The 26,068-nt window shown below is 41.5% G+C and overlaps 4 protein-coding genes across 5 annotated transcripts; 1 reads left to right on the plus strand and 3 right to left on the minus strand.

The window, feature by feature from the left end:
- Positions 1-329: 329 nt before the first annotated feature.
- Positions 330-6,456, minus strand: LOC147251274 (uncharacterized). Of its 2 annotated transcripts, none has more exons than XM_086222678.1 (5): positions 6,296-6,456; positions 4,678-5,317; positions 4,388-4,506; positions 2,461-2,516; positions 330-2,061 (listed from the first exon to the last, which is right to left on the minus strand). In XM_086222678.1, the coding sequence occupies exons 2-5, from the start codon at positions 5,272-5,274 to the stop codon at positions 1,709-1,711; spliced, it is 1,125 nt and encodes a 374-aa protein (XP_086078804.1). In that variant the 5' UTR covers positions 5,275-5,317; positions 6,296-6,456; the 3' UTR covers positions 330-1,708. The 2 variants fall into 2 exon arrangements, with proteins under 2 accessions (XP_086078804.1, XP_086078803.1); XM_086222677.1 differs by having other exon boundaries at positions 4,678-5,314; positions 6,296-6,455.
- A 479-nt stretch (positions 6,457-6,935) lies between these two features.
- yif1a (Yip1 interacting factor homolog A (S. cerevisiae)) lies at positions 6,936-14,186 on the minus strand. The gene is made up of 9 exons (XM_086221814.1): positions 13,995-14,186; positions 13,554-13,605; positions 11,844-12,091; positions 10,142-10,246; positions 9,461-9,539; positions 9,300-9,357; positions 9,049-9,204; positions 8,866-8,959; positions 6,936-8,062 (listed from the first exon to the last, which is right to left on the minus strand). The coding sequence occupies exons 2-9, from the start codon at positions 13,582-13,584 to the stop codon at positions 7,904-7,906; spliced, it is 930 nt and encodes a 309-aa protein (XP_086077940.1). The 5' UTR covers positions 13,585-13,605; positions 13,995-14,186; the 3' UTR covers positions 6,936-7,903.
- A 3,388-nt stretch (positions 14,187-17,574) lies between these two features.
- On the plus strand, positions 17,575-21,076 carry fosl1a (FOS like 1, AP-1 transcription factor subunit a). The gene is made up of 5 exons (XM_086221815.1): positions 17,575-17,746; positions 17,845-17,966; positions 18,455-18,712; positions 19,661-19,768; positions 19,868-21,076. Exons 2-5 carry the CDS (start codon positions 17,850-17,852, stop codon positions 20,417-20,419), a joined length of 1,035 nt encoding a protein of 344 aa, XP_086077941.1. The 5' UTR covers positions 17,575-17,746; positions 17,845-17,849; the 3' UTR covers positions 20,420-21,076.
- On the minus strand, positions 21,008-24,864 carry ccdc85b (coiled-coil domain containing 85B). Its single transcript, XM_086221817.1, has one exon. It carries the CDS (start codon positions 24,123-24,125, stop codon positions 23,523-23,525), a length of 603 nt encoding a protein of 200 aa, XP_086077943.1. The 5' UTR covers positions 24,126-24,864; the 3' UTR covers positions 21,008-23,522.
- Between the last annotated feature and the right edge of the window lie 1,204 nt (positions 24,865-26,068).

Here is a 26,068-nt window from a genome sequence, read left to right on the forward strand (position 1 = left end):
TATCAACCTACCTTATTTGAATTTGTATTTCTCTTTCACCTGACTCCTAAGCTATTCCTGTTTTTCTTTCCTGTTTAAAAATTTTCTGTAATTCTTGAAAGCCAGTTTTTGAAGTCCACTTCTCCCTGCAATTATTCATCCTTTCTTTTTCACCTCCCCTCCTCCTTTCTTCCAATCTGGGAAAACCTTGCTTTTAAACATCAGAGAGGGCTTGATTCATCACTCGAACTCCCCACAGTAACAGCAATTGTGTATTTCAACATACGGGTATGTGGGAACTGTCAAGCAACACATCACCTTTAACTGGACAGTTAAATAACGCTGGCATTATAATTATATACAATATATGTGGTAGAGCTGCTGGGGCCTCGAACAAACACATTCCCCAGCTGTTAGATACTTCCTACGTATACATTTCTATTTGCGTTGCAGCAAAATTTAAGCGCCATTACGTCCGAACTTAAAAAGAGACCTAAATATAATAAACAGAAACAAAGCTCATAAAAACAGAATGACAGATTTTATTTGCAGGATTACAAAATCGGAAGTGTCCCAGAAAATACAAACAATTTACAAACATATATTCAGATGTAAAAGTCGGTATACCCTGAAATGTAAAGTGGTTTAAATGGCAGTGTGTTCGTCTTAGATTGTTGTGAAAACTCAAATCAAATGTTACCTGATTTAAGTCATGTTAGGTGACAAGCTTATATCCAAGTTTAAGAAAATACACAGACAAAAATGATATACAGCAATTCATTAGCATCGCATTGTGAAACTAAATTTGACTCAATCAAACATGATTATACAGAGCTCTGGAGTGGCCACAGGGAAAAAAAAAACAATTGTGGGCATAAAGATATAAAAATTTTAATTGATTTTTTGCCTGGGCCACTCCAAGGCTCCATATAATCAAGAGAATGAAGAAATGTCAAGAACTGGAATTCGAACTGGAAGTGGTTATGTCTTTGAAATCCACAGCTTTCAGATACACTTTTGGATAAAAAGTAAAATCATAATTAAGATTTAATCAGATTTTTTTTTAAAAATGTTATAGTCAACTATTGTTTGGAAGGACTTAACTAAAGTTACAGTGTAAGGACATTAACATAGACATATTTGTTTTAAGTACCTTTAAAGGTCATATAAGGAGGAGACCGCCGTCACTGGGCCTGGTTGGTCGGGGCTTTTCAAATCGAAATAGTAACAGTTTGCATGTGACTCAGTGTGACACTGAGAGTACTCCTCAAAATAGCTACTTGTATTGAATGGGTTTAATGCAAAACGTTTGAGAACTGTATTCAGAAACAGTGCTTCTGCTTGAGTTGGGAGGCTGCCTCCCACCCCTGAGAATTGCCTAACAACAAAAATCACAGTGAAAACCCTTAAAAGTGGACTATACTCTATTAATACTGACCCCTTAGAGTATAATTTTGATATTTTTAATGTTACACTTGTGAGTCTTTGTTCAAGTTACAATATGGATGTAGATCCATTAGTGTATGGTAGGGAGGCAAATCTCCTTCAGCATTGAAAGTGCTTGAACATATATCTGTGATATTATTAGTCTAACAAAAAAGAATGGCTAACTAGACAACAATGCACAAGCCTTAGGGCAGTGTCGAAACATACCAGTTTGAGAACGTCAAACGTAAATGTCTGTTAGAATAACTGATCTCATTTGACAAAATGGTGGATCACTTTAATCTTAATATCCACCTCCTGCCAGGTCCAGCAGGGATCCAGCAGCCTCTTGGGCCTCAGCATCCAGCTGAAGGATCTCCACAGTTTCCAGGTCCAGCTCAGCATCACCCGGCAGCACCAGGTACTGGTACTGCTGAGACTGGTAGTAATGTAACTCAATGTACCCGCTATCTGACAGAGGGTCTTTCTCCATCTCATCACTGACCTCCTCTTGCTGATATTCAACCGACTCCATGGTGATGAGTTCCTCATGATCTGGGGTCAAAAGACAAGGTGGGTGATCTGCAAAAGCTGGATTATCAGCGGTCAGGGTTTGGGATGACGGTGTGGACAGCAGGAAGGCATGTGAAAGAGGATCTGGGAGGGAAAAAGTAGAAATGAAGATGTTTGATCAGAAAACAAGGCTCAAATTTGATATAATGAAAGTTTTAAATCATAGACTTTCCTCCAGCACACAGGTTTAACATCTCAGTCAGCCATGTGGGTACATATTGCAAAAAGGCTCGGATATAAAATGAGGGGATTTAAAGGAGGCTATTGCAGGGTTGCCAAGGTAATAGACAGCAGTTGCTATGACAACCGAACACAAACACAGGAACAATGTTGCATGCTGAGAAAGAGAATGGCTGCAGGTAATAAAAGTGTCACCGAGAGCTGCTACAGCACTGACAAATTATTTAGGCTACAATAAATTCATAAAGGGTCAAATGCGGGTTTTTGAGCTACTTAAAGCACATAGTCGTACGAAACACTAACCTGAGATTTCCATATCGTTACACAGCACAGTCTCTCCATAGTCGGCTCCCTCCAACCTGCACATGACATCCAGACACAGGCACTCAATAATGAGCTTTGGTTTTTTCTTTTAATTGCACCTCAGTAACAGGGTGTCATTAAAATGTAAAATTATTCACTTTGAGCATGCACGCACACACACGCATGCACACACACACACACACAAAATCTACTGGCAAATGTAGTTACATTATTCAATTTTAATTAATGTGTCCTGTCCAGAAAATATTCTTCATCCATTTGAAGGGAAATGACCAATCCAATCCAAAAATCGACACCATGGGAGGTTCACTGAATTAATAATTAGAAGAGTTTATTTACTCTTATTTCATTCAAAGAGATGTGAAAATAGTGAAGCCATTCATTCTCACAGTCTGCATTTTCAAATGTACAATTGAATCCTTTTCTGTTAATCAATGAAAACTTTACAAACCAACCAACCAATGTATCACTATTAGTATAATAATAATGACAGCTATCAGTCTCTTAATGTGAAACAGGTCAATAAACACAATAGGGCCTTCTCCACCTCTGATCCATCCATCCATTTTCTACTGCTTATCCTGTTAAGGGTCATGGGGGGGCTGGAGCCTATCCCAGCAGCCTTTGGGTGAGAGGCGGGGTTCACCCTGGACGGGTCGCCAGTCCATCACAGGGCAAACCCATAGCGACAGACAACCATTCACACTCACAGTCACACCTACGGTCAATTTAGAGTATCAATCAGCCTCGTCCCCTCTTGATGTCTTTGGACTGAGGGAGGAAGCTGAGAGAACCAGAGAGAACCCACACAGGAACAGGGAGAACATGGAGACTCACACAGAAAGATCCTGTGCCGGAGCCGGGGCTCAAACCCGGAACCTTCTTGCTGTGAGGTGACAGTGCTGACCACTGCACTTCGTAGTTTGGCCTTGGTGTCTCACAGTCTCTCTGTGTTTCCACAGATCTACCGGAGCTCCATCTGTCTGCACCAACCGCCACCTGCATTGCCCCCCCCCCCTTTTTTTCCCCCTGCTGTTACACCGGCCTGCACTCCCCTCCCATGAACCAGTCTGCCATCCAGTCCCCCATCAACCTGGTTTGCTCTCCCTGCCTCCCCTACCAGAAGCTTCCTTCTTCAGCTGTTATTAACATTTCCATGTTTCCCACATTTTGTATTGTAAACCGTTTTCTTGTCTGTAACAACATCGACTGCACGTCTGTCCATCCTGGGTGAGGATACCTCCTCTGTTGCTCACCCTGAGGTTTCTCAGATTTTTCCCTATTAAAAGGGTTCTCTATGGAGTTTTTCCTCAGTCGATGTGAGGGTCTAAGGGCAGAGGATGTTGTTATGATGCCATGTAAAGCCCTTTGAGACAAACTGTTTGTGAAAACAGGCTCTACAAATAAAATTGCCTTGCCTTGCACCACCATGCATCAGTTGTAATAATAATAATAATAATAATGTAATACTTTTTAAAGTGAGTTACAACAAAAAAGACTTAAAGAGGAGCATCCAAAGTTAAACATAATGAAATCCTAAAAGCACGTATCAAATATTTCCATTTGCCTGTACAAACAGAAAGTTTTAAGAAGAGACTTAGAGTCGTAGTTTTTGAGGTCAAGAGAGTTCCATAGTTTGGGAACTCAAGTAGCAAATGTCAGGTCACCCTTAGTGAGCAGTTGTGACCTGGGAGAACCCAGCAGGGCTCCAATGGTGGATGAAGAAGTTTCAGATGTTTATCAAGTCATTAAAGCTGCCAGTCTCAGTTTGTGGATTTTTGGCCCCATCAAAGACTTTTGAAATCAAATAGAGGTTCTGCTTTTTATGTCACTTTTTTGTTATTTTAAGGACTGAAAGACTGAAACTGAGACACAACTGGACATGAAACTTGAAGGTCCTACTCACAGTGCACAGTTGATCAGATTGCTGTTGGTGCTGTGATAACTGTGGGTCTTTCTTAGCACCTCCAGCAGTGCCGATCGATACTCTGGACACACACACCACAGAGATCCCTTCCCCACTTTCTGAAACCAAGAATCAGCAGAACATGAAACAATTCAAAAGTGTTGATTAATGTAAAGGTATGGTTTGCATTTAGGATGGCCTGATAATTGTTTTGGGATTTCCTCTCATTTAAGTACAATATTCCTAACTGGCTGTATACTAGTGTGAGCCAGTACAAATCGTGTCTTCACCTGGGTCTTGTCCCTCTGAATCCGACGGAAGCTCTTGCTCAGGGACAGATTGTGTCGGACAGAGTTCCTCCAGCCTCCAGCCGCCGTCCTGTAGTAGGGGAAATTGTTCACAATCCATCCGTAGATGTCCTTCACTGGAAGCTGCTTGTTTTTTGAATCTTCTATGGCCATAAAAATCAAACTACTGAAAGAGTAAGGGGGCTTGGACGAGGAGGCAGCAGCAGCAGCAGGGGGCTGGGTAGATGTGGAGGACACTAGCTGAGGTACTGGTGGCGCTTTGTGAAGAGGCTGGAGCGGAAGCAGGTTTCCCCTCTGATGCAGCCAGCTGAGGCAGGTCAGGTCGTCCTGGTCAGATATGTTTGCTGGACTCAAGCACTGAGTTGCTGTGCAGCATGAAAGAGGGGAGGAGGACTGAACAGATTCAGCTGTTGCTGGGGACAGCGAGGAAGGGGATGGAGGGAAGGAAATGGGGGAAAGTGGCAGTGAGATGTGACCATTTGAAAAGGTCTGCTGTGGTGAGCAGGGCAGAAGCAGAGACCCTCCGGAAGTGGTGGGACATAGAGATGAGGATGGCAGTGTGTGAAAGCTATTCTCCATCTCACTCCGAGCAGGAGACTTCAGTCATTCAGCTGTACCTCTGCTGAAAAATAAGACAAATATGCTTCTCTGAGATACAAATTATGTAATACCGTTGGGGAGGGGGGGGGGGGCTGTTTTCCTACTTTCCTTGAGACAGAACCTATGAAATGACTCAGCACAGACAGTTTTCAATTTGGTGTATGATGGTGTTAATTACAATTGTGCAATATTAGGCTTGGCTAAATAGTTGACAGCCTACATAATCAAATAATATAATAGTGATTATATGTGGGCCTCAAATAACAGAACTACAGGTAATTTGCTTTGCTCCAAGCTTTGGAGAAGGGCCCGCTGTCTCAGACTTCGAAAACTGGTCACTGCAACAACAACAACAAAAAAGTGTGATGAAGTCAGTATTTTCTATGTCAAAAGTCAAAAACTTTACAATGTGTCCAATTTGACACTTTTACAACCTCAGTGAAGTTGCAATAGACTACTGTTCAATTTTTTTGGAACTGGAAAGGAAACCTGAAAAGCTATCTTTCAACATTTCCAAAAAATGTGGCCAACTTGCAGATTCATGCTGAAAAAGTGTTACCGAAAATACAGAAATAATGTAGAATACAGCAGCTTAATGTAGTTAATTGTTAGCCACCCCCTCCCCCTGTGATCAAGCATCCACTACAGAGATCGAAGTCCGTAATGTGTGCAGTCGTACCTCCTCAAGTGCACCAAAACGTAGCAGGTGCAGGCTTCTTTGTAAGTCAAGGTAGCTCATGTAGCTCACAGAGTGGGCGGACTTAATTCATATTAATGCATCTTGAGTTAATTATTACAGGTAAAACCCAGCAGAGTGCTCTGAAGGTTTGGTTTTGATGCCACATGGCTCTACGAAGCAGTCCAATGGGCAAATGGCGGAACAATATAAAGTTTCACCTAGGTAAAGAAACCGCCTTTTCCTCTCTCTCAGGTAACCCACTCGAAGACATTAACAATGGCTTCGGGACGAAAACCTTACAAAAACTGAACGGTTACTCACCTCAGTACCTGACGACGCTGCCCACGATTTAGTCTTTCTTTAAAAAAAAAAAAAAAAAAAAAGGTCCAAAATATGTCAAAAGAGGAATTTCTTTTTATCTCCAAATCTAGAATCGGAAACTAGACTCCTCTCCCTTCGTGGTCTGTTGCCGAGGTTTCCATGGAAACGAAAAGGACGCTTTGCAGCCCCGCGCGTTCGCGGGCGCGCTCCCGTGCTAAGAGCAGTGGCGAACCAGCGGGAACGACACTTTAGTGTCCGGTAAAAGCACCGGCTACCCGGGGTTTTAATTTCTCTCCCAAAGTTCATGACGTTAAATTATTATTGTCAGGCATACAAACTGCACGTATCGCCTTTACGTTAGATGTAGTAAAGTATATTTTAAAAAAAACAACAACCTTTGATATAATTGAGCAAACATGAAATTGCTCAAAACGATTGTTTCCATGTCAAGTGCCAGAAGATACACATTATATTTAAAAACAGCTGTCAGTAACAAGAATTTAAAAGTTACCAAACACATTTGAAAAATGTATAGGTCTCAGTCATAAACTACAGTTGAAATACAGGCAGACATCTTACTGACTAGTTGGTGTTTTAAATGAAATATACAGGTTCATACACATTTTTAGAAATACATATCTGTGGATCTTTCAAGCCTTTCAGAGAACATTTCCATGACCCTACATTCTGTGAAACATTCACTCTGACAAAAAGCCAAGAAACTGATCTAAATTTTGCTGAAACATACCCAACTAGAACAAACAACCTGCACGGTTTCCAACAGCGTAATCATGTAATAAATTCAGTATTAACGAACTAGTCAGTTGATTTTACCCAAACTGCCCATTTTTAGTACTTACCACTTCAGTAATTTCCAAATTTTCCAGCATTGGAAAACACTGTCTTCAGATTACAAGATTCCACTTGGATTTTCCTACGAACCCTGGATATCAGATACAGAACTTAAAGGAAGTTTTGTCATGCACTGGCTTGGAGTATTAAAAAAAGAGAATCATTGAAAATGAATACACAAAGCTAAATATATTTATTTTTTCCTCAAAAAAATCCAAACATTGTCATGCTTTGTCAACTTTAGATAAATAAAACGCAGGAATCACAAAATGAGATTATGCAGCAACATTTCCATACCAGACAAAAGGTATTAGTCATGTTGTCTGAGCATGGTGTGTCTACTGTGTGGTCGGGGGGTTTAAATCCTGTAAAGTATGTTCAATAACATTCTATAAAAAAAAAAGAATTTTGAACTGAATTAGTTATGAATGAATAAATCTTACTATGAAAGCCCTTCTTGTCATCAACATTAGGTGGCAGAGAACAAGCATTTGTCAGAATCACTGTGCACTTACTGTAGAAAACAATTCTTCCAGTGAGACATTCTCCATTTCAAACTCTGGTGAAATCAGTGAAACTATTTATAAAAGTCCATCTGACAAGCTCAACACACGCTGCATCGCAACACGGTTTACACACGTTCTGAGTTTACTGACAAACGCACGTATAAAAGGCAGGTGTACAGACAGTAACACTCAAACACCAAATTTTTGGGCTCCAATACGTTTGGACATGATGTTGTGAAATGCCTCGCGGTCACCTGACCAAGTGAGACGTTAACCAGTATATAATGATTGGCTGAAAGACAGCAGTTGCCACAGTGATATAAAGGCGGAGCTGGGGTTTGGCACTGGATCCAGTGGCCATGGAGTCTGAGGAGAGTGAGGTGAGGATCTTCATCTTCAGAGAACGAACCTGTAGAGATTTGAACATCTTTTAATCTCAATTTCCGCCTGTTGTGAACAAATATCAAACTCTGAAAAATAAATAAGAAACACGTAAATTCATCATACTGATAAGAATTTGACAGTTGAACTTTGAGATATTCATTTCTTGTTACCTGTGAAACTGTTCGTGCTGTTTCCTAAAAGTATTATCTTTTTTTTTTTTTTAAAGGCATAGGAAATAAATTAAGTGGGGGGAAAAAACCCAGCATTGACCCTTTTTAAACCAAAAATGGGTTGAATTCAAGAAGCATGAAAACTTCTAAGAGATTCACTGTTCGTCAACTGGGAATTACGTTTGTGAGGTGTTCCTCATTTAGAAAGTTGCCAGGTTGTAAGACAGAAATTTCAATGAATTCTACAAGATTATTCCAAGAAGTTTTTTTTTTCTTTTTTATGAATGTTTGGCTGAAAATAGGGTTGGACTGTGTAATCGGCATGTCATTGGAATCGACAGTAAACACGATTCATCGTATTTCCCAAATGTTATGGAAATAAAGAAAACTGTTAAATTTTCAAAATCACAAAGTTTACATGCGTCGCTCCATATGTGCAAAATGTGAGTGTCACATAAACCTAGCTTTTATAGAGATGACATCAACACCTGTAAATATGGGCCAAATTGGTTGAGAAATATTGGCCCACCATCTAACAATAAATCCATGAGTTATTAGTCACACAAGTAATTTGGCTTCATGTTTAAAGAAGATCTCCCCATGATATAAACTCCTGGTGTATAAATGTGGTGTTCACTTGAAAACTAAAAATACTTACAATGAAGAACATAAGGGCACATGAGGACCAGGCAAGAGCCACAAAATAACCATCACTGCCAAAGAGCAGGCCACACAGCAGCGTGAAGATCATCCTGGAGGAAACACCTCCACATCAGTTCACACACACCTGGGTATAGTTTACACTGGGCGCATTTCAGGTGGAAATATTGATAATATTTACCCAACATATTTGTATCCACTGTAGGCAATGAGGTCAAAGGTTGACAGGTCGCTGTGTACTGTCAACAGGTACAAACTCAGCAACATCACCAGGACCTCAATGATGAGCCACACGAGGGCGGTGCTGGCGCACAGTCCAAGTACCTCTGGACTGAACCTTCACACAAAAAACCCCACAATTCAATCTAATGAATACGATGTCAAATGATCTCATGTAAGCTGTATTATGTTACTTGAAGAAAAAAATGTCACCGTTTTTGAATACCGAGGGCCATTCCAGCGAGTAGAATGTAGGTAATGAAAGCCATTGCTAAAAAAAAAAGACAAAAAAAGACAAAAAGTGTTTAATGTATTACACAGGAGTATAAACTTCTTCTGATTCAGGGTCATCCTGATACAAATGTCCTGCTTACTTGGTATGTAAAGGTCAGGTGCGTTCACATCCTGTCTTGGAGTCAAAGGAGTGTCCCGATGGTAGCGAACTTCCCAATCCTACCATGAAACCACAAATGTAGTGTCAATGGCCTTACAGGGTACTACAGTGATTCATAGAGTGATTCGGGTCCACGTGGACCCAATGCTACAGCATAAGCTCATGACCTCTGCTCTAGATCTGGCTGTGTCAAGCTGCAATTACATCACCAAAACACAAGATGGCAGCAAGGATTTCCCACCTTGACTCCTGACAATAGCAGCTGAAACAGAGCAATGTGTTCCGTGATCCTGCGCAGGTTAAAGTAACTTTACAAATGTTGTATGATGGCAGTGTGACCAAAGTGTTCTAAGGAGAGTTTGTACTCTGTCGTTTGAACATTATCTGGGCAAAGATGGTCTGGAGTATCTAAGTGAGTTAAAGAGTGTGGGAATTAGCAGAACCCAGTGTGCTGTGACTGGTTATCTGAACATCAGTGACAATAAATAAAGCGCTGACGCTGGCTGGAGCAGCGATTAAGTGTCTGATTATCTTGTTTACATAATTTGAATGGGATAAGTGCTTGAGAATATGATACCAGGGGAAATTATCACAAATACTTGCAACCATTAAAATGTTTTGTGTTTTTGAAACGCTTTTGAAGCTGAGACGCTCTGATTACCTGATGTGTGTACGGGAACATGAGGATCAGGAGTTTCTTCAGCACATATCTGGTGTCCACAGCAAAGAAGTATTTCAGCTTGTTCACAGACATGAATCTGCCGATCTGAAAGGTGAAAGGAGGCAACATTTTCAGGAGTGTATGTCCACAGAAGTCAATAAATTAAGATGCATCAGTTATTTCTTAAGTAGGCCGAGTCTGCCCTCAGGATGATGCATCATCTTGGACTGAAGCCCGGAAAACGTACTTAGCACCACCAAGGTGTCAAATTTTCCAAACCAGTAGAGCTGCGACGATTTTAAGTAGTAAAACAGGTGAATAATTAAAAGGGAGAAAAACAAAACAGACAAGTTAACAGAAATGGCTTTAGTGAGCCCTGGTGATGTATGGTTGGATGTATTGTCGGTCAGATTCACCACGCGTTCAAATTTTCTTCCCTCTGATTTGACATCTGCCTTAATGTACCACCCACAGTTTTATGTACTAAATTTGTGGGGTTGGCTGTGCTGTGACCCTGTTGTGACAAATAGCTACATTACCACTGTGACCAGCTTTCTCAGTGCCCGGTTCCTGGGAGCCAGAGCCAAAGCAACACGGCTGGTTGACTCGGTTGTAAGTGGAGCTACAGAATTAATCAAAAATATGATGGAAACAGTAATATGGCCAAGTGCATGGGTGCAGCAATTCTTATGATTCATGTAAAATGTGTCATAACATACCAATTGAAGTGAAACACTGCGGCGCTACAGAGCAGCCCCCACCTATAAATCAGATTCTTCCGATGTAAGGGAATATGGTTGTTTTATTAAGACTTGAAAAAAAACCTTACCATCATTTTTCATAGTGTTTCTGGGGAAAATTAAATGAAAAATAATAATTCCAAACTAAAATCATTACTCAATCAAATCAAATATTACTTAAAAGAATCACAAAACGTGGGGGTTTCGCTGGTAGTCCTTTCATTCTTTTTTCAGACCAGATGGACTGGTGGACACTGATGGGATAAAATCTCAAATTTTTCCAAGGGAGTCTGGCAAGAGGAATCACGTGTCTAAAATGGTGATTACAAACTAACAGTGGACCAGGAGTTCTGGGTTGGTCAGGGGAGTGCGCCCAACTAGTCTGCATGTGTTCCCCACTGGGGTTCCTTCCACAATACACACTGAAAGGAGGATTTAGCTCATCTTGAGTGTGTCAGTGTAATCACGCATCTGGTTTTGTGTGTGTGTGTGTGTGTGTGTGTGTGTGTGTATTCAAAAATGTTTGACCTTGACCTCCTCAAAAACATCTAAAATGGAGAACAAGTCCCTTTATTTTTTCCACAAACAACATTTTTAAACAAAATCACTATTTTACATGACCAAGTGCTTATCATGCATCTGTAAACATGTAATGAAACTATTATAAATAAAAAAGGGACAAAAAAAGTGAAAGAATCAGTTGAGATCAGTACGCTTAATCAAGCAGCAACAAAGAAATTGAAAAACAGCCCAGGGCATTTCCAGTATGCATTTTGGCAGCTGTGATCAAAGATCTCCACATGCGATTCAGCAAACCAACATTTTTGTGATAAACACAAAGTTGTGCCAAACACCAAATGCTGACCTTACTTATGGATTACTGGATTAACAACCCACTCCCTCAATTCAAACTCATGCTGTATGTCCTGGATGTCATATCAGAAAACCCTCAGGACACTCACCTCTTTGTTCATCATGTCCTTTCCTTGGTTGGCTAAGGTTGAGCCGTACATCATTGCAGCATTGGCCATCGGGTCAGTGAACAAGTTGTTCACCCCAGCACCTCCTTGCAGGTCATTTGAGGGCCCCGCCATGTTGTAACCTGGAGTGTAGTATCCCTGACTGTTCATCGCTGGTGCTGCCGATGAGCTGGTATCGTCAAACAAAACAGATTCTGCACCGGGGGGAGCTGCACGAGCTCTTGATTTAGCTAGGAAGAGGTGCACATGAGAGGATAGATGAGGGGCAACAATATTAGCTTGTTCCAAAAAGCAAGACAGACACAAACCTTTTTAGCGATAATGAAAAACATTAATGCTATTTTCAGAACTTCAACCCATCCATCCATTTTCTACCGCTTATCCTGTTAAGGGTCACAGCCAGCTACCTTCAGGTGAGAGGCGGGGTTCACCCTGGACGAGTCACCAGTCCATCACAGGGCCAACACATAGAGACAGACAACCATTCACACTCATAGTCACACCTACGGTCAATTTAGAGTATCAATCAGCCTCGTCCTCTCTTGATGTCTTTGGACTGAGGGAGGAAGCTGGAGTACCAGAGAGAACCCACACAGGAACAGGGAGAACATGCAGACTCACACAGAAAGATCCTGTGATGGAGCCAGGACTTAAAACCTGGAACCTTCTTGCTGTGAGGCGACAGTGCTGACCACTGCACCACCGTGCCACTTTATCTGCATAACTTTTGCAAGAATTTTATTTCATGTTAACCCAGCCTCCTTAACAGTGGGTCCATTCCCACGAGTAAAAACAACTCTTGGTAAACTCCTATCAGTGTAATCTCAAAAACCTCTTAGGCCAATTTATCAGGTAAACCCAGATAAAAACTAATGCAGGGTGATACAACAGGCCGGAAATTCCTACTTCCATCACTACTTCTTCCAAGAAAGCTCTGATTCACAATTTTAAGGTAAACACTTGTGCTGGATGGCCTGATCTACAAAAAACTTTATCACCAACTGTTATGTTTTTAAGTAGCACGAATGTGAATCAGTCTTTTACTTCAATTTCTCTTCATATGATAATTCTCTCCTTTATTAATTTCTGTTCAATATTCTTGTGCAAAACAAAACAGCACTGGAACGCATCCAAAAACCATTTAAGGCAGGAGCTGGACCAGACTCCCCCTCAGCCTGAAGAGGACCATTGGCCTTCTAGCATCCCTCATGTAGCTGTGCCAATAAATTGCACAGGAGGGGAGCCAAACTTTGTCGACTTTTCTTGATTTTAAGTTGTAATATTCTTGTTCAAACCATGTTTTGGGAAGTGCTTTTTTTTTTTTTACTTTAACAAAAATTTCATGGGTCAAATAATATGCTAGTATTGTCATGGTTCCAGCTGTCTTAGAGAGGTGCTGAAGACTTTATTAGTCCACCTCATGTACATCAGTGGGGTCAGGGTGATTATAATTATAACCAACATGAAGTTAGTGTTTGTGTAGTGACATTTGTGCAGGACAGCAAAAATATTAGTAATGCAGACTACTTGATAAATTGGCAATTCAATGAGCGTCATCACCAACCAGTTCACCCTGTGAGTCTTGCCTCACAATGAAAAAAAAAGGAAGTATGAACAGTGAGTGGGTATTTTGCAAAATTTTGCAAAATTGCTGATGGCTTATGGATACGAGGTGATTCATTTCCCACTTACTTGCTCGGTATCCATGTCGAGGCAAATCCATTCTAACATTCGCTGACGTTAGCTGTAAGGATAAAAACAATGACACATTAGCTTGCTCAGGTAAATAACTTACGTCGTGCTTAGCTAGCTTAATTATAAGGAAAAACACATGTTCTTCCACAGAACATTGTTTAGCTATAACGGGTTTCGTAAAGTGAGTTAGTAACTTCGATGTTAGCCACCGAGCTAATCCCAACTACGTATGAACTTATTTAGCCTCGGCCGCTTCTGCTAACAGTTATGCTAGCTGACGAACCAGACGGGCTCACTTAATGACAGCGTGGCTTCCTCTGACAGTCACGAGGCAGCGGTTACAAAACCCTTTCAACGACAGAATTATAAGTATCTACGCGACTTGCATGACAGGCAATGTTACAATCGTGATGGAAATGATGGGGAGAAATCACTTACCTCCACTGCTAACGTTACTAGCTAGCTACGTGGCTATCAGACTGCTTGGCTGATCCCACCCATCCACTGCGGTTGGTTGACTTCACTGTGCCTGCGTGGCAGACAGCACATCACTTACTCCACCTCGTCAGAGCCATGAGCAACGAAACAAGACACAAGTTACAAATTTACTTCAACGATACACATTTATTGCGGTGTATTCAGGTGAACTAAGCCGGTAAACTAAGGCTGGAACTACACTCACCTCCCCTTAGCAACACGTGAGGAAGGTTTTACTGTGCACACAAGATGTCATAGATTTATAGATTATACATCACAAACTAGAGCAAACGTAGATATTCCAAAATTAAACCACCAGGAGACCAATGAACATAATATAAAACTGAAAACTGTGCAGTTATTCCATGAACGCCGTGCTGTTTAATATGTTGCAGACAAAACATTGGCTCATTATGAACTTAATGAACTACCAAACAGGAGCCATCAAAAGTTCAAATCATTTAATTTCCATCCTCTCTGGGCCAACTGCTTTCTCAGTAAATTAACCAACATTGCAGACTGTACTTTCTACTCGTTACATCTTCAAAAAAGGCTCATTATTTTATTTTTGGTGCTTTTTAGCAGAATTATTGCTTAATTGTATTTTCGAATATTGAGCATCTTTTGCACTGTTTGGCTGCGTTCTCCTTGGTGGAGGTATGTACTCTCTGTCTGCTTTCTCGCGTTCTGGATAACTTCTCCTTATCTGAGTCGATAAAAAAATCTAGAACATATTGAACAGAATTAGAATTATTTTTCAAGGGGATACTTCTCTCATTTGAGTACATTTCCAAACTCCATGAGTAAAGAAGATCAAGAGCTGCTTTTTTTTCCCACAGGCATCTGTGTTTTTACTTAAGTTAAGAATAACTGTGCTTATGCCTCCTCTGATTATCAGGCAGAGCAACTGTGACAAACTTATAAACACTGTTTCTCCAGCACCTGACTGGCACAATCAGTGTTATCTTTGCACAGGTTTGTTTAAAACTGCACTGAACACTCATAGAAGGATAATCTAACTAATGTTACTCAAGCGAGAACTAACAAGTTGTGAATTAATACGCTCATTAAACCAAATAGATTTAAGCTTGTGGCATGAGGATGCTATTATGCTCTGTGAAATGTGTGTGTGGGATGTGTGTGGGTGGGTGGGTGGTTGAGTGGATGAGTAATGCAATTACATGTGGAGATTTTTAGGGTGAGTAGATTGAAAAGGAATCTTGACTTCCTTCAAACCGCCCAAAAACAGTTAACTTTTGGAGGGAAACTGCAAGAAAATAGAAACACAACTGAAACACACTCACGTGTGCCCATTTCTGTCCACACCGGGAAAAACAACAAGGGAATGAATGGAAGTATAATTTAGAGAGCGAGAGAGAGAGAGAGAGAGAGAGAGAGAGCGGCCAACATGTCCTGGCACATCACAGTTAAAGACAGCACGTGTCATCATCACATTCCTGAAGCTCTAGTCATCCAGTGTCTCACCTTTACCTTCTATTCTCTTCATCTGACACTTACAACAAAGAATAAAATACCGTGTGCGTGTCCTCATTATTATAGGATACAATATTGCTGCAATCCGAAACCCGAAGCTCAGCACTAAAATGAACAACAGTAATGAGACTTCATGTTATGCCCCCTCGCAGTTTCACTTTGCATTCACTGTCACTCTTCTCATTCATGAATTATGAAGAGACAGAACTTTGTGTCTCAGTTTTTATGAGAAGGATTTGTCTACAGTCACGTTTTCTTCTTCTTCTTCTTCTTCTTCTTCTTCTGTTTCCTTTTCAGTTCACCATTTACAATCTTTGCATTTAACCTGGAAACTCTGATTCCCAGGACGAGTATTGGCAGTAACATGAGACATGGGTGCAACAGTCAGCAGGAGAAATCAGCCTTTGCCGGGAACTGTGTCCTTCGGGACTGCAAGGTCAGCAGCTGTTGTGACAGCCTAAGCTTATACTGACTCTACACCATGCGTTTTTAAAAAATCTTTCCTAGGTGCCTTGTTTTGCCTGCAAGTAAAAAAAAAAAAAAAACTATCATTGACATGGATGGTGAAATAATTCAGCGGCTTTGTGGCAATCAACTGACTCATCTCCACAAGCATGCGTACAAGCCGATGTGGTTTGTAAAGAGAGAGTGAATGCCAGAGACCTCAGCACAATCAGGCACACAACCACTCGCAACCGAGCCTTCCCCACCCTTTGCCTTGTATTTCATAATTACCTCTGAATATTATAATCTCGGAATTGTGGTCATTATAGTCAAATGTAATACGACGTCTTTAGCCGTATAACAATATCATCTTACTCTATTTTTGTGTGCTTTTCTCATTATTAGTATAGCAACAGTGCTGAATTTCCTAAATGATAATCCAGGTAGCTGCTGAATGAAGGCAATGAAAGGGTCGTTCTTGTTATGGAAGTGTTTAAAAATTCCGTTCTGCTTTTAAATCTTGTAAATTCATCTTGGACCCGAGCAGGGTGTACCCCGCCTCTTCTCCAACGACAGACGGGACAGGCTCCAGCTCCCTCACATCCAGTTCAGGACATGCAGATAATGGATGGAGATTTACTTTGTGGAATTATTTTTTTTTCGGTATTATTTTACTTTCAAGTATTTGGAAATGATATTCATTATTGCAGGCCTGAAACAAATTTGAGAATCAAAGATTGAAACCATGTGACGATGATTTGCCTGTTTTTTTTTGGGGGGGGGGCAGGTGGGGGGTGGGGGATAATTCTTTTCCTCTTCAAATCTATATGACAATCTGGTGTCTATCTGGCATATTTTCATCACAATGATATTTGATTGTTGGCAAGTTCTGTGATATACAGGTGAATTTGGCAAAGTTGACCTACCTTGTAAGGAAATAAAGTCTTTACACAATGAAGCACCTTTGGTGAATCTTACTGCATGATAGTGATGTCTGTGTAAAGTCACTCATGGTTTCACGAAATAGTATACTTCGAAATACTACATACTATATCAGTCTAGAAACACTGCCATTGAAATTTGATATATTGTGGTCATCCTGTCATAAAGAGACATGTAGAATAGCGTTTTTAATGTCAAAGAAGTCACACTTGAAAACTGTCAGCTTTATAAAACGTTCCTCTAAGCTCTTTGAACTGTCGCATGCAAGAAGACTCCTTTATTGAACATAGCTAAAACTGTAATACCCGCTAATACTGTAATACCTTTTTGTGTTACTTTTTCTCATGAAGATTTTCAAATTGACATTTTAGTTTGAACGGAATAGAAATGGCAGTTCAGAAGCATATCATGTGAAGTTTCCACCAGTAAACACTCACTATGGAAAAAAGAAGAGGTCGTAGTAGCAATATTAGTATCGCAAAGTAAGGTGCTGCTCCGCCAGGGATCCCTGGTTTTTACTCTCGGTAGGAAACTCTCACCATATATGGTAAATGACGTCAGTTCACGTGCTTAGATTGGTGAGTGATTCCAGACAGCATTATTTCCCGTAACTCCAGAGGGGCGTGGCAAGTCTATAGTACTGCTTTAATAGTTTACAACCGCAAGATCATTTCCAGACGTTGACTTCTGGATGTATGACTAAACACCTCACGATGTGCTGAGATTCGTTTAGGAAGTTTGAAGGAGATTCCAAAAAAAAAGCGAGGCGTTCTTTCCTTCCTTATTCCCCTTCAAACGTACGCGTTTGGACTCTACCGCTGTGTCGCAATAAGGTGGGCTTACCCTGAATTTGAACTGAAATACGAGACTGATTTTGAGAGACCTGGTTTTATAGCCCCAGCTGGAAACATTTCTTATTTTATTTAAACAGTGAGGATGTACCGAAACTTTGGGAGTCAGGGAAGAGACAACCCGGCGTACACAGGCAGCGCGTCTGGGTCAAACCCGACATCCATTGAAAGCACCAGCACTTCAACTACACATCAGGAACAGGTAGGTGATATTACCGTCATTCTGGTATTTCTATGCTAAAATGTAAACTTCACAATAAACGCTATCACCAGTTACACAACCTCTGCCACATCATATGTTATTACTGTGTGTAGTTAAATAATGTTTTTTAACGAGTGTATATATTTATATATTTTTTTATTTTTATTTTTTGCAATTTTGGCAATTTAATGGAATGAATAATAGGATTAAAAAATAAGTAATTCATAGAAATATTCCACAAAATGTTTTGTTTGTTATTATATGCAGTATGTGTATCATCAAGAAACAAAAAACAACTCTCTTACTTGATATTCTACATTATAATAATCTACTTTCATAGGTAGTTTGTAGAAGCCATGTGCTTTCTCACTGATAGTTATAGATATAGCTCTTTTGTTAAAGTGTTTTTTTTAACATGCTCTCTAATTTTATCTCTATGTTCTTTTTGTGTTCTGTTTTTTTTTTTCTCTTTCCCAATGTTTTAACAGAAGTTTACCATGGCTGGCAGCAGCCAATTCGTACCCAGCCTCAATGCTATCACAACCAACCAGGACCTCCAGTGGTTGGTCCAGCCCTCCCTCATACATGCACCAGGTCCTTCACGATCCCCAATCCCTCCTTACCCATCCCTCTCAGGGGCACGTCCTCAGGGTCCACCACCTTCCCACTCCCATTTTCTCAGACCAGGGGTTATAAGAGCAGCTGCCAACGCTGCAGGTTCAACAAGGCGCAGGAACGATGAACATGTAAGAGAATCCTTAAATGTGTGAAAACGTGCACTTTTTGCATTTTGTCTTGTTTGGAGAGTGAGTTCTCTTGGGAATGATGTGTAACTTTAGGAAGTGCAGAAAGAGAGGTGTAGACGGCAACTGTATCACGTCTGTCAGGGGTGTGTAATATCCTGTAATGGTCACTGACACATCCGTGCTGTTTGGTTTGAACCTGCATACCAAACTGATCTGTTTTGGAAAAAGACTATTGTTATAAATCTTATTTGTTACATCTGCCTTTTTTTTTAGATAATCGACAGAAATTAAGTGATCTTTGAGAGCCAAATTCCCACTGTTGATGTTCTTTGAATGTGTTTACTTGGAGTAAATGTTGACTCAGTGAAATGATCACACATGACACAAAGATCTGCTTTTTCTTTTAGCTGAACAGCATTACGTGTTACAATGAGCCTATTCAACTAAACTTTAACCTAAAGAACCAGTGTGCTTTTCATCACGGTATAATTTCTGGGCCCGCACCTCCGTCACACTTGTGCTCCATGAGTTTTCGTCTTACGGTACAGGAAGTGGACTGTTCTGTGACTCACCAGGGCAAGTCATGTTGTATGACTCATAGCCGAGTCACTGCTGGGGTCTGAGGGTGACTCATCAGCTTGAAAGGGCGGGAAATATTGGATCAACAGCAGTTGTTCACATTCGCGCTGGATGGAATCAGAGATTGGGTGTTACAAAGGGACAAAAGCTTAGGCATTTCAAAACTGTTCAGCCGCCATGCCTGTGATGACTAATAGCGCACACATGGTGGTAGTATTTCTCCCTCAGTCTCCCGGTTCATTTGATGTTTTTAATTTAGGTGGTTGCCCAAGGCAATGTGGCAACACAACCCAACTTTGAATGTGCAACACGCTCCAAACTTGCATTAGAAATCATTAAAAAAAAGGCTTTTCTTCTGTCTCATCAAAGTTATCTCAAGAGGAGTTGGAGAGACGGAGGATAAGAAGAGAGCGAAATAAACTGGCAGCAGCAAAATGCCGCAATCGCCGTCGGGAGCTGACAGATTCTCTTCAAAATGTGAGTGAACATTGTACATCGATGAAGTATGAGGTACTCAATTTGGCCTGAGAGAATTCTCAGACTGAGTTTGTTTTTATCTTCATTTCCCTGCTGCAGGAGACCGACCAACTCGAGGATGAAAAGTCCCGTCTACAAAAGGAAATCGCTGAATTACAAAAACAGAAAGAAAAACTTGAGCTGGTCCTGGAAGCCCATCGACCCATTTGTAAAATCGGGGACTCTGATTCTGATTCCGACCCAAACCCAGCAACTTCATCCATTGAGGGCATCAAAAGAGAACCTGAGGACTGCAGCAGACCCGGACCCTCAAGAAAACTACCATCCAAGATGGTGAAGCCCAAACCGAAGATAACTCTCCCTACCAAGCCTACGACGTCATCTGCCGCTCCCTACGACTCAGAGTCCCTCCACACCCCCGTCCTCGCATCTACACCGTCTCTCACCCCTTTCACAGCTGCCATGGTCTTCACTTATCCCTCTGCCCCCACAGACACCAGTGCCTCCACCTCATCTCAAGCTACATCAAATCAGGGAAATGTCCAGGTGTCTCAAGCCCCCCAGCCTTGCGGGATCGCTCACCGCCGCAGCAGTAGCAGCGGTGACCAGTCGGACCACTCCCTGCACTCCCCGACCATCCTCACACTGTGACCCATCACCTGATCTTCACCTGACAACACTACAGTTCAGAAATGTGACAGAAAGGATCTCTGGAATACATGATAGATTGTACTCAAATCAAGCTATTCGCATCTGCTACTTTACATCTTTTTCTTGTTTCTTTGTTAAGAAAATGTACTAAATGCAAATAAGTGGCATTATCAGGACACAAATGTTACACTCTTTCTAAATTTTTTGATATAAACATATAGATTTTATATTTCTCATTTTAACGTAGCAAAAGGAGAACGTCTGAGACAATTGTAATAAAAGCATGCAGAATATATTATATGAATAACTGAAATGAATGAAAGCCTTTATATCAATAATATAATGGTCACAAGTTGACGGTATGTTATATAGAATTTAGATATATCCTTATGGAACACTTTATAAATGTCCTCACTGAGGGGAAATAGATGGAGAGCATTTCTAATATTGTCTACAGAGATTATAGACCACTAAGGCTGGGCCGTAGGAGGAATATATAGGTGAGATCATCACATATTTATTTTGAGAGTGTAATATATTTTTCATAATGTTTTTATTTTCTCTGACGGATGAACAATTTCTGTGGGCAGTGCCTTACTTTTGTCTCTTATCTGTGTTGTTTCAGAGACAATAAAGAACAAAGATTCATATCTGAGTGTGGTGGTGTCATATATTATTCTTGCGTTAAATGAAAGGTAAGATGAGGCTGAAATGCAGTGCAGAAGCGACGGACTCGAGGGAGAATTCATCATTTACATTACTTACAGAGAGACACCACAGTTACCCCACTTGACGCAGGGGGCAAGGACAGGATGTCAATTCATTGATTAGATGAACATCAGATGATCGATCTATGTTGGTAATCAATTATTTGTTTTAACTAAGGAAAGGCGTCAAAGTATGAACCTCCCCGATGTGAAGTGGTGCTAGTTTCTGTTCTGTATTAAAAACCATATATCTTTGAGATTGTTGGAAAAAACAAGTTGCAAGTCATGATAAGGTCGTAAATTGCCCCACTATACAGTTAGAAAAAAAAATAGGTCTAATAATAAAAACTTACATTTTAAAAAATTACACTGTTACTGGTGACCCATCCAGAGTTTACCCAGCCTCCCGCCCAATGTTCCACCCCCCACGACCCTGAAGGGATAAGCAGTATAGAAAATGGATGGATGGCTGGATGGATGGAAAATTACACTGTAAATCCCTCTCAGTCACTCCCTAACTTCATGATCTCTCGGCCAATGGAAAAAACGGACCTGTGGCCTGATGTAACAGACACGCCTTACAAAAAAATTCAGACAAACATGGTGTTAGATTGTTATTCAACAATGCCAATACTTAAAAAAACGACAACTTTGTACCATTTTGCATTTTAACGACGTGTGTGTTTTGCCTTGCGGCCAACCACTAGGTTTCAGTTCTGGCCACCTTAGGGGGAATGTTTTGGCACCCCTGGACTAAACGATTAATCTACTGAAGTAGAAAATCTGCAGAATAACTGATCATGACATGAATTAGTTTTAAGGGTCAATAAAAGGGCTTGGTGCCTCCAATACATACCTTTCATGCCCGTGAACACTGTGTTCTCTGTTCCTCCACTTCCCAGAGATGAAGTGAATCTCTGGCTAATACATATATGGCTCAGAGGACGTTGGATCGCTCTGCTAAAATGGGGTTAGTGAGAGACAGTCAGATTGAGAGCTAGAGGGCGAAAAAAAAAAAAAAACAGTGTACGCTGCTGTCAAAGGACGTCTGTGCAGAAGTGGGTAAAAGCATAACCCTTCTCGGCTCCCCAGACTGTGCAAATAGGGATCCAAAAATAAACCGCAAGAACATCCGTAAAGTCAGCCTGTATGACAGAAGAAGTGCATCAATCACACACGGCTGGTTGGTACATGAAGGTCAAAAGTACAGAAATCAATCATTCCGTGTCATGTAAATGTAACTGTTTGATGAGCACGCAAAGAAAAGGTCAGAGCATCACCGAGTGTCATTCCCACTGTATTTAAAGCTCTTCAATGCACTACAGGCATAGCCCACCAATAAACAGCTAAAGACCTTCACAAATTCATGTGCATCATCTATGATTTCAACTAAAAACGGTTAGTAATGCCAGTTAATACAGATAAATCAAGATAAAGAAGGGTCAAATTATCCCTACAGGGTAAATACAAAGCAAGAGTTACAGAAGAGAGCTGAGCAGCGCCAACTTAGACTCTGTGATATGCTAATCAAACACCTACAACAACTATGTCATAAAAATGTAACACCAGAGAATCGAAACATCTTGAATAGAAATCATTGGAACTTGTAGACCTTCTAGTTTGATACAAAGAGATTCCAGTCGATTAAAAAAGTGAGCTCTGAGTGAGGACATCTATCTTGTCTGATGTGACACTGTAGCGTGTGTGTGCCGGCTCTGCCGTGGCTCTATAGCTCGTAATGCCCAGCAGCCCCACCCACAGTAAACCTGAAGGGTCTTCACATCAGACTGGTTAACGGGGACAATCATCATGCACATATGGCACTCCGATCCTGTCCTGAGGAAAAGAGTGCATAAAATATTCTAGCATCTAGCAAAAGCACATATCAAAGAGTTTCTTTTTTCTTTTATCACAACTTGTCTATTTCAGTGCTATTTCAATGGACTAAATATGGCTCAAAACTGGATTGAAATGAATCTTCAGATCTGTGATTTAAAGATTCACGGTAACGCTGTCCAGTGCAATAGAAAAAAGGCGTTTTTTTTTTTTTTCTACCAGTGTAGGCTAGTCCAGTGCATGAGATAAATTTATGTGACCCAATTGTTTGGTCCCATTTTTCAACAACAGAGAAGAACCCCTGGAAAAAACAGACTCATTAGAAAACACTGTAAAATATTCATAGGCCTATTATCAAGTGGCAATTGCAAACATCTATTAAATGACTGTGAGTCCTAAAAATGTCTGTAGTGGTGAACATTTGTCAAGTCAAAACATAGTGGCACACAAATCTTGCAGCATTCAAAAGGCTCTGATGCCTTTGCACCAGAAAGCTACTCTGTTCATGTCAGTCCTCCAGTCTTCCATATCCAGGAACCCCACCACCACCCACCAAGCCATCAGTCATCAGGTGAGCACACTAGGTGCAGCTGGTCTGGGCTCCCCACGCTGCCTGTGCTAGAGCTCCCGTCCCCCAGGTCCCTGGCCACCATGCAGGGCAGGGTGAGCTCGGTAGACCCTCCAGGGCTGGAGTCACTCCTGCTGACGCACTCCTCCTCCAGAACCAGGCACAGCTCTTTCAGGTCCAAATTCTCCTTCACCAGCCCGTCCTGCATGCGCTCCAGGTCGGCCAGCTTTTTCAAATACCCACCCAGGTCCTCTCGCATCACTTTGGCTGCGTGGTGGCCGAACAGCTGCCATTCCCTGGCCAGCTTTTTCACTTTGAGCCGGTCGTCGTCCAGGAAGCAGCATAAGTCTCGCAGCTCCACATTCTCCTCCTGCAGGCGCTGATTGATGACTTTCAGTTCCCTGATTTCGAGGAGGTGTCCCTGCAGCTGTTTATTGACCTCCTTTATCAGTCGACCGCGCTGGATGAGAGCTGCTATTTTCTCTGACTCTTCTTTACGCAGCCGATTCACAAGCTCCTCTTTGGAGCACGCCAGCAGGTCCTCGTCAGACATCTTTGACAGCTCTCGATTTAATATCTCACCTTCGCTACCCATTTTCTTCTTCTTTTTACAAAAAAAAACCCAACAAACAACGACAACAAAAAACAACAACTACCGCTAGAGGGTCCCTGAGAGAAAGTCTAATCACAACAGATGTGTTCAACACAGAGTCATCCTCTTCGTCCCGTGTCTTCCAGATGTCATGCAGCCTCTCCAGTCCTTTCAAACCGAGGCAGAAACATGAAATATTTATCCCGAGGAGCACGGTGGCTATTTCGCGCTAAAAAGAGCGTCCGTTCTCCGCGGAAAAACGCCTTAATGAGGTCGTGTAGGAAAATGCCTCACTGAACTCCATTAATGTCAGCCTGTCATCCTCTCAGCAAGCTGCGTTCGCAGGCCGCCAGGAATACAACCGGCCTTATTTCACCTCCTCTCGCGGTGTTCTGGATGCAGCTGCACCGTAGAGAATATAACCGAGGGCCCGATCGATCCGCTGAGCTTCAATCCAGCAGCAGGCGTGTTTTTACACCGCTGGCATCGTCTCATCAGGCTGGGCTCCGCTCGTCTCGGCTGAATGAACTGGTTGCTGCTGGAGAAACAGTCGGTGCAGCAGCGATTCTTATTTTGTAAAATAAATAGAGAAATCAAGCTCGCTCCGGTGCCTGCCTGCGTCTGCTCAGGATGAGCGCATCGTTCCTGCTCATCATGTAGGGCTGGACTGTTAACACAACAATGTCCGCCTACGCCACTTCCAATCCACGGCTGCGATTCCGCTGAGTTGCGGAGCAAGCAGTGCCTCAAGCTGTGAGCCTTACCGGAAACACACCTCTGCACCCTTCAAAATAAAAGCATTAAATGTAAACTATTGGAAAGCAAAAGTTTAAGGGTTGACATGTTTGACAAGAGATCTAGAATTGCTTGTCATCATGTTTTGCTGTACTTGCTGTTTGTTTTTTGCTGTATCATTTTTTTCAAGGTTCATCCATATTTGGCTCAAGAGGTGGAGCGGCTTTATTAATCGAGGTGTGCTGGTTCGTTTCAGTCCATTTATGTGTTAATTGCATTACCATATTTACTTTAATCAGTTTGTGCTCTCCAGAAATGCCCTATGATCAACTTACCTCAAATCTCAATGATTCACATTTACATTGAGACAGTTATTCTTATCTTTGCATTATCTATCTAACATTCTTTCTTCCTACCAAAGCCTTCTTGTCACATTACAATTACAGTCATAATTGTAAAAAATCATGCCGCTCAAAGGGATTTTCGAAATGAATGTGAAGGATTTCACCGGAACTTCTGCTATTCACTGACAAGTCTCGTGTCTTGACACCTTTTGCCAGATTGTAATCACAAATGTTTGTGGTTTGCTTCGTGGTTTCCAGTAGCTCTCTCTCTTATGAGACATGTAACGCAGGCGTTTGACAAACACAATCACGACAGCCAGTTTGACTCCTGCCTTGATGTGACAAACCCCCAGATGTTGGAAGATGGTCTGCTCGGCATGGGCTCTCTCACTGGCGATCACGTGTACCCGATTTGATTCCAAAACATTTTTTTTTTTTTTACCGTTACTACGCAATGAAAGAATGACAAAAAAAAAAAGGGATGAGCAGGATATGAAGGAAATGGAATGTCTTTGAAGCCATTTCCTCAGGGGATTTCTTGTCACCAAAATCTTTGGGGAAACGCAGTCACAGGTTTGTGCTTCTGGTGGTTAAAACTGCAGGGAAAAATACACCGTAGGCCAGTTAGAAAATGACAGACTTCTGGTTAAGCTGCTCATTTTCTTTTCAACTCTGGTGGAAAGTGTGACTGCATGCTTTCTTTTTTTTCAATGGGGATATGCTGAGGCATTCAGCCACATCCTTCCGCCCTCTGTCCCACCTCCATTGTTTCACTGAGGCCACGACAATGTAGGGTGTTAACCGTGGAGGGTTTGGGGGAGCTGGGGACGGATCACGGTGTCATGCGAGGTTAGAAATGAGAGTATT

This window comes from Aulostomus chinensis, chromosome 13 (genome assembly GCF_037954235.1).
Source record: "Aulostomus chinensis isolate RoL2024-O1b breed Wild chromosome 13, RoL_Achi_v1.0, whole genome shotgun sequence".
In the NCBI taxonomy this organism is placed as follows: domain Eukaryota; kingdom Metazoa; phylum Chordata; class Actinopteri; order Syngnathiformes; family Aulostomidae; genus Aulostomus; species Aulostomus chinensis.